Source organism: Prinia subflava, chromosome 2 (assembly GCF_021018805.1).
Source record: "Prinia subflava isolate CZ2003 ecotype Zambia chromosome 2, Cam_Psub_1.2, whole genome shotgun sequence".
NCBI classification, from domain to species: domain Eukaryota; kingdom Metazoa; phylum Chordata; class Aves; order Passeriformes; family Cisticolidae; genus Prinia; species Prinia subflava.
In genome coordinates, this window is record NC_086248.1 from 33,905,811 (window position 1) to 33,914,425 (window position 8,615).

The 8,615-nt window shown below is 46.0% G+C and overlaps 1 protein-coding gene across 1 annotated transcript; it reads left to right on the forward strand.

Moving 5' to 3' along the window:
* The first annotated feature begins 2,410 nt into the window (after positions 1-2,410).
* TPBG (trophoblast glycoprotein) lies at positions 2,411-7,811 on the forward strand. The gene is made up of 3 exons (XM_063389538.1): positions 2,411-2,496; positions 2,783-3,067; positions 3,746-7,811. The coding sequence occupies exons 2-3, from the start codon at positions 3,027-3,029 to the stop codon at positions 5,019-5,021; spliced, it is 1,317 nt and encodes a 438-aa protein (XP_063245608.1). The 5' UTR covers positions 2,411-2,496; positions 2,783-3,026; the 3' UTR covers positions 5,022-7,811.
* The last annotated feature ends 804 nt before the right edge of the window (positions 7,812-8,615 follow it).

Genomic DNA, 8,615 nt, shown 5'->3' on the forward strand with positions numbered 1-8,615 from the left:
ACATTATAAATACCCCTCCAAGGTCACTTATTCTGAAGTGCAGAGCATCTTCATGCAATGTTGAGGGAATGTACAAACAGTTCACAGAAAAAACCAAAATCTCCCTGTTGATTAAAAAAAAAAAAAGTCACCTATTGCATGGAGTCCTACTCCAAGTTATTCCAACTCCTTGGACATCAGCTGCAGTCAGGCCACTCAAAAAGGGTATCCAGCATTGTTTAGTATCTGTCCAAAGGGGCATTGAGAAGATTATTTAGGACAGGATCCACCTCAATAAACTTAATTAACAGCCTTCAATTTCAGTATCTAAAATAGTCTTTCAGATTTTCCTAAGGACAGTGGAGTGACATGAGCATCTACAAATAATACTTTATTGTTTAGTCAGCTGAGAGCCTTAAAAGGGCAATAGCAATGCCAAAATGATTATGTAATACACTTATCACAGGCTGTCCACATGACTCTGTAGCCCCTTAGGTAGATGTCTTGTTTTCACTTTGTGGAAGCTGAATTACTGGAGTACTGAATTCCAAAAGCAAGCAGATCTCATCACTGTCACATGAAGCAAGCTTTAATCTTCTGGAGAAGGATGGTCAGGGGTTTCCTTCATGATTCCAGATGATCAGCACATCATCCAGCCTCAGCCTGGAGCAGCAGAGAGACTGAAGCATTGTCTCAACCCCTGCACCCTTTAACATGAGCTTCTCAGTCAACCTCTGGAAATTTCAGCCACAGGAACAGTTTCCTAATGGTAAATTAGCTTCCAGTTTGAGTCTTTTAGCCAAGATGATATATGTTTAAATCCTATACTTTAATTCAGGCAGAAGTTTTGCATAACCTTTATGCAAAAAACTATGAGATGAGATCCTATGGGCTGTGCAATGCAAATTCACAAATCAATCAATCGTAATAGCCAAAACTGACCTGAGAACACATCAAGGTTGGGGTTTTTTCATTTTCCTAGTATACATTACAAACACATCCAGGAAATCCACTTAGTATAGATGAATTCACCAGAAAGTACAATTTTTTTCTCAGACTATAAGAAAAGTTGTTTTATTTAAACAAGAAGAAAAGAAATCAGATTACAAGTGGGTTTTTTTTCCTCTTGCAAGCTTAAGCAGGTTTAGCAGGTACAATTTACTACTGGAATAATAGGAAAGAATAGGAAAATACTTGTTATCTATTATTTGCATTGCTGCAGCATGTTCAAGCACCTGTCAGTGAGCACTCCACAGAGATGGAAAGAAACTATGTCCCCTGCCCAAAGAGCTAACCTGCTGTGAAGGACAAGAGTCACAGTCCCATCTAGACAGTCATGAAGAGCCCAAACTGCTAGGAAAACTATGGTCAGCATATTTCCCAGGTGAGCACACCAGTGTAATTGCTCTTAATTGTATTATTTAATTCAAAATGACATTATATCTAAACAATTTACATAAGGTAGTTATGGTTATGCTGATATAGTATTTTTGCTGTGATTTATTTTTGATAATATATTCAGTACCTATTTTTAAAAGACATCTTTTGGAAACTACTTATTGGTCATTGAATTTTACTGTTGTCTTGGACAATTCGGGGGCAGGGTGCTTGTTTGACTTTTTCAAAGAATTTTTATAGATTAGGAGAACAAGCCTTTCTCTTACAAAATGCAGGATATCTTTACCTACCTATTTTTCTGAGGACTGTACTAAGAAGCATGTCAACAAACTCTCAGCCAACTAAAATCTCCTGCAGTGTATTGCCACTGTTTTTCTAACTCAACCTCAGAGCAATAACTTCCCAAAATACTGGAACTGCTTGTGGCTCCAAGGTCTCATCTGTATCACCATTTCTTCAGCAAGTCCATATTTTCTTTTCTCCATAATCTTCATGTAAAGAGTGCACTGCTTTATCAGCTGGACAGCCCTTGCCTGTCACCCCAACCCCGGACTTTGCTGCACCAAAGGTCAGGCAAGAGAGAGAGGAACACTCCTACAGAAACTGGTGTTTTAGTTCATTATTCTCCTGATTCTGGGGCTGATTTTATCAAGACTTCATAGTGGATTCATCTGCTCATTTCCCCTATGGCTTTTGGCAGCTCTGAGATTCCTACTGACTCTACCAAAAAAAGGAACATGGTTTATCAGGAAAACAGAAGGAGCGTAACTCTGACAAACGGGGAGAAGGAAATCTTGTGTAGGCAGTCAACAGAAGGACAAGGAAAGCCAAAAGGAGTCATCGCCTCAAAACGTTCTGTTTCACATTGCTGGAACTGGTTATTTGTATACACTGGTGGATCTTTCGTGTTAATTAAGTGTTATTTAATGATCTCAATCACTTTCTAGGGACCAGTGGCCAAGTACAGCCCACATGGCAGCTCACACCATTCACACTCTCTGAAATACCCCCTCTGCGGGGAACGTAAGGGAGTTACTCAGTTCTGAACCAGACTTTGTTACACCCGGGTTGTTCAGCCCTGCCAGGACGGTTCTGGGACAGCCACAGCGACTGAAGCTGGTAAATATTTTGCACGCAGACGGGTACTTACAGGCTTTTCCTCACCATAATAAAGTTTAAATCTCAATCTTGAGCTGTCGATTAGCAGGACCTTTTCCTTTCTTTTCTTAAAAATCGCTATTAATATTTGTTTTCGGACCTCTAAATCTCCCTGTGGGTTTAAGTGTAGTTTTGGTGTTATTTTGGTTTGAGTGTTTGGGGTTTTTTGCTTTAGCTTTGGAGCTCACTCAGTGTATTTTGTGGCTGCTGTTGTTCCCTCCTCTCCCGAAACGCGATCCCCGGGTAGGCGGGCAGGGGCAGCGGCCGCCAGCAGCCGGCACGGCACCCCCGCGCTCGAAACCCGCCGGGATTCCCCATCCTGCCGCCGGCCTGAGCGCGCCCATCGTGGAAACCGCGGGCACGGCGCCCAGCGGCGGCGGCGGGGCAGGCACAAGAACGGCGCTGCGAGGCGGGGAGCGGAGCGCGGGGCTCTCCCTTCGAGAGGCGGGCGGGACCCGCTCCGCGCCGGGCCAGCCCGGCTGAAGCCCCACATGGCGCGGCTGCACATGGCGCGGCCCCGCTCGGCGGCAAGGTGAGTCTCCGGCAGCACCACCTGGGCCGGGGGAGAGGGGGCCGGGACCCCGAGCGGAGCCTCCCGGGCGGGGCGGCCCGGCAGCGGCGGCTGAGCTGGAGCGCGGGGGCGGCGGCGGGAGCCGGGCGGGGCGCGGGCGGCGGCTCCCCCTGGCCGGGCGGCGTTTGGTTTCTCCTGCCAGCGGAGGCAGGGCCAGGCGCGGCGAGGGTGGGCGCGGAGTTGGCGGCAGGGCTGGGGGCAGTCGGCGGCGAGCTCCGGCGGAGTTTGTTCTGCACGCGGGGCGGGAGGTGAGGAACGGGGTCCGGGACCGGGCTGCGCTCCGCTGTGGGCTTTGGGGGCGGGAGTTTGTAGCGGCCGCTGAGCGGAGGTGAAGAACCCCGGGGCAGGAACGGCAGGTGGGGAGCGGCGGGACACGGTGGGCGGTGGCGAGTCAGACCCTCCTCTTCCCCCTCCGTGCTACGCCGGCGGAGTCGACGGCCGGGTGGGAAGGTGGCGGCGTGAGCTGGAAGTGGGCGAAAACTTCCTCCGCGTGTTCTCCCGCTCTGCCGGGGGACACCCGTGCCAGCCGCGTGTCGGGAGCGGGGAGTGGGGAGCGGGGGCCGGGGGAGGGCGGGTGGGCGCGGGCGAGAGGAGCCGCGCCGCCCCGCCGCTGCCGTCTGCCTTTCCTCCCTGCCGCAGGTCTCGCTGCGGGAAGCGAAGCGGAGCCAGCCCCCGAGAGGAAACGCCTGCCCTCGAAGGAAGGGCTGCCCGGAGCCGGCCCTCGCCTCGCCGCGCCGCCCGGAGCCGGAGGCGCCCGGAGGGAAAAGTTGCGTGCGGGGCCGGGCCGGGCGCGATGCCGGGGTGCGGCGCACTCTGCCTGGGGCTGCTGCTGCCCGTCCTGCTGGGCTGCGGCTCGGCGCAGCCCGGCGGCTGCCCGGCTCTCTGCGAGTGCTCGGAGCCGGCCAAGACGGTGAAGTGCGTGAACAGGAACCTGACGGCGGTGCCCACCGACCTGCCGCCCTACGTGCGCAGCCTCTTCATCACCGGCAACCCCCTGACCGACCTGCCCGCCGGCGCCTTCCCCGCCCAGCGCCTGCCCGAGCTCGCTTCCCTCAACCTCAGCGGCAACCACCTGCGGACCGTGGAGGCCAGCTCCCTCGCCCTGCCCGCCCTGCGGCAGCTGGACCTCAGCGGCAACGCGCTGGTCTCCTTCAGCCCGCAGGCCTTCGGGGAGGGCGGCAGCCCGCTGGAGGAGCTGGCCCTCCGCGGGGCCCTGCGCAACCACAGCGTCCTGCTCAGCCTGGCCGCCCTGCTGCAGTCCGGGGCCCTGCGCAACCTCAGCCTCCTGGAGCTGGCCGACAACGGGCTGCTGCTGCTGCCCGCCGGCATGTTCACTGCCCTGCCGGCCCTGCGGCAGCTGGACCTCAGCAACAACTCCCTGGTGGGACTGCGAAATATCTCTTTCCAGGGACTGGGCCAGCTGCAGAGCCTCAACCTCAGCGACAACTCCCTGGGTGTGCTGTGGAACAGCACCCTGGCCCAGTTCCGCAGCCTGCCCGCGCTCCGCCACATCGCCCTGGGCCACAACACCTGGGTCTGTGACTGTGCCATCGAGGATCTGGTGGCCTGGCTCAAGGAGAGCGACCAGGTGGAGGGCAAGGAAACCCTGACCTGTGCCTCCCCCGACAAGATGCTGGGCAAAGCCCTGCTGAAGATCAATGGCTCGGACCTGAACTGCTCCGTACCCACAGACCTGCCTTCCCAGCTACAGACTTCATACGTCTTCCTGGGGATAGTCTTGGCTCTCATTGGGGCCATATTCCTCCTAGTTTTGTACTTGAACCGAAAAGGAATCAAAAAGTGGATGCACAACATCAGAGATGCCTGTAGGGATCACATGGAGGGCTACCACTACAGATACGAGATCAATGCAGACCCCAGGTTAACAAACCTCAGCTCCAACTCGGATGTCTGACAAAATGCCCCAGGTGCAGGGCAGTGCGAAGTACCTATGCATGAAAAGTAGACTTATGCTTTACCCTTGTGCTTGCTTCCATCTCCCCTGAAAAGTCTCAGACATGCTTGTAACTTGAGGGGGATATGCCTCCCTATGATGTCAAGTTATTTTTGTTTTGAGACACTGGACTGCTGAGCATGGTGTTCAGCTGTGTGTAGGAAACAAGCTGCTACTTACTTTCCTCCTTACCTGTCTGCAGTTGTGGGAAATTTTTTTCAAGATGTCAAAAGAAATAAAAGGATTCTCTCTGATGATCCAAAGCCACCAGAGTTTATAAAACGTTTACTGATGCAGACACCGTTCAACAAAAGCTGCCTCAACTTTTTGGGAAAAAAAATGTTATGTTCCTCTGTGCCAGTTTTGATCTTGTATATCTGAATTGAGATACGATGATTAGATTTCATAGACTATCTTGAGATTTTAAAAACCAAACAAACTCCTTTTAACAGCTCTTCAGAAGGAAATCAAATAACAAGCATGCACAAATACTGTATAGTTTTACATGTTAGGAAATTTATGATCTCAGTAAGTCTCTTACTGTTTTGTAGTTATTTTTGATTGCAGTTTACGTGACTTGACAGAATTTTTTATACAAACTGCATCTAAACTCCATCTAAACTCAGTCTGAACTGTTAAATTCAATAAATAGTCTTACAAGAACTGTCGTGTTTGCTGTTCAATGAGAAAAGTATGGACATCTAAGAATGTGAATAACGCTGTAGTCTCTAAAGTAATAGCCCTGCAGTAGTAATATGAATACAAGTTTATATAAATGTGTAGCTTGGAGCCATAAATGTTTGACAATTTTGTGATATATGCTAGGAGAATTACACTGAGCTTAATTAAACTGAGAATAAAACGACAAGAGCAGTTTCACTTGGCACAAAACCCTCAGACTGCTCTCTGAAAGCACCTGCATAATGTCAAGACAGATGCTAGGGTCTACTTTCCTGGGAAGGTACAAACTAATAGAATTTTCATAAGGTCTTCTCTACCAAATTAAAAAACAAAAAAAAACAAATTAAATTGTGGAGTCGGTAAGCTAAAGAAAATTTTACCTGAACGGAATGGCTTATTATAAAAAAACATATTTATGTGTCCTGAACTAAATTAAATGCAGCTTGATCATGCGGTCAGCAAGCTCTAGGCTTGTGCATCACTACAGCATTTATTAGATTGCTGTTTCCTTTTTAAGGTCTTGGTACTTGTGAAGTTCTGTAATGATCTACGTCCAGTAACTTGATGGAACTTTACATTTATCTTAAAGCATTTAACAGGTGCACTTCGGTATGGTATGTTGCTTACTACTTGCTTGGGAATGCATTTTCTTGTAAATAGATAAAGCATGCAAAAAAACCCTTCAGAATGCCTAACTTAAGATGCAACTCTGACCACATATAGAAAGGCTGGCAAGAACCTTGCAGTGGCTGCCAATAATTAGTGCACTTTTTCTAATCTATTTATGGTTTCTTAATGAAAAAAAAAGTACACCAGCTGTAAAAGTGTGATGTGACTTGATATATATCAGTTTATCTGTGGAGCTTTTTCCATGGTCATTGTTACTTGAAGTTCTTGTGCATCTCTCAAATTTTATGAATTGCTGGCTAATTCTGTTTGCTTTCAAAAGTGACAGTTTTCTCATAGATGTATACATTTGGTAAGAGCTCATAAATATAAAATAGTCTTTAAAATATCAGAAGAAATATCTATTTTGGCCATCAGTATTATTCAAAGGCATTTTTCATCTTGCAACTTTGGACAAAGCAAGTAGCACAACTTGCTTTTGACTAATTTTCTACTGCTTTAAATTGGATTTGTACTTATGTGCATTTACCCTTAAAAGTAAAAAAAGAATGGATATGAAGTATAACCATAGTTTTGTAAATCAGTATATTGCAGTTAATGTGAATTAAGTGATAACATATTTCTCCTGCTGTAATTTAAATTTACAAGCAATATCTGGTTAACAGCACATGAATTAAGTTTGTGGATTCCTATAAAGCAGGCTGCCCATCTGAATATTAGCTGCCCATATTTTAACAGTAATGTGAAAACCCCCATGTGAAGAACTATTACTGTTGCCACTATGCAAGCCCTTCATACGTGGTGTACATCAGATAGTTTATGTAAGAAGTTAGAATTCACAGCAGCTGCGCAGTGTGCTTTGTTGTATCGGTTATTCTGGAGATTATCAACTTACCTGTACTGTGCCAAGAGGAGTTGAGCATCATCCTTGCTTAAGATGCTCCTGTAATATAATAGATAAAATATGTGTGAACCAAGCCATTTCTTGGGCAATTTCCTGAGTTTTGTTAACAGATACTTTAAAGTAACTACAGTAAAAGCAATTATCCGTGATGTGTTAGTGTAGCGGCTGTGCGCTTGTAGAGCTGTGTAAGGACAGGCAACGACTTCAATTGCATTCTCTCACCAGTGGAGCAAATATTTGTATAGTGGGCAAGTGTAACTGTTGTTACTGTTACTACACATATTATTCTAAAGATTATTAATATTATTTTTGTATCTTAGTCAATGTAATAGAAATTTATTACAGATCTAGTGACAGTTACTTTAAAATAATTTTTGTCATTTGCTTACTTGTGTATTTATTAGGATGTAACATTTAGCATGTGTCAGTGTTGTGTTGGATGATGTTCCCCTACAGTGTTTGACCAACAGTGAATGCTTTGGTGTTTTGTACAATGCATTATTTGATCTTAAATTCCCTTCTATAAACAGTGCTTGAAATTTGTTTTGCTTTTTTTTACAAAATAATTAACAGTGGTACTCAAACGACACAGAAAAGTAGATCCCACACTACTTCAGAGCATGATTGAAAACTAAACACTAAAAAAATAATTAGTTTCAGTGTTCTTCTGAAGCACATTTTATAATCCTACTCTGCTTCGACACCTGAGATTCCAATTGACTACTATTTCCAGAGCTTATTCACTCATTCTTCAATAAAACACATGCAGTTCTAAATGCCTCTAAACTGTGTTTTGTATACATAAATTCCCTGAGTTCTGCATGACACAGTTATCACTGAAAAACATCTAGACTAAAGTAGTGGGTAAATCTTCATGAAAGGCTGCACAGCTGAGAAGCAGAAAGGATCATTTTCCCGGCATTTAGCTGCTTTATTAAAGATAGTTTTAGTTGTTACAATCTTAAAATTTTCTTAGAAAAATAGCACAAGAAATTGACACAGTTTTAATATATTTTCTTAAAACACTTTGGATAAGTGATGTTGCCAGCTAAGAAAATCCCCCAAATCCCCCTTTAACCAAGGTAGCTTTATATTAGATCATTTTTGTTTTATTAGATAATTTTTATTTTTCCTAGCCTTAATATTGCCAGTAATTCTGACATCCAAAAAAGTGGTTTGAAGTTTTGCAACAACTGTTTTAAATCTTTTCTTTCAGGGTAATTTCCTTTTTAAGCACTGGTAACAGTCCCCAATGACATGGCAGAAAGCGAAGCAGTCTGCTCAGACCCACGTTCTCTTGTTGAGATGTCACTGAAAACAGGCATGGCAAATTATTCAAAATA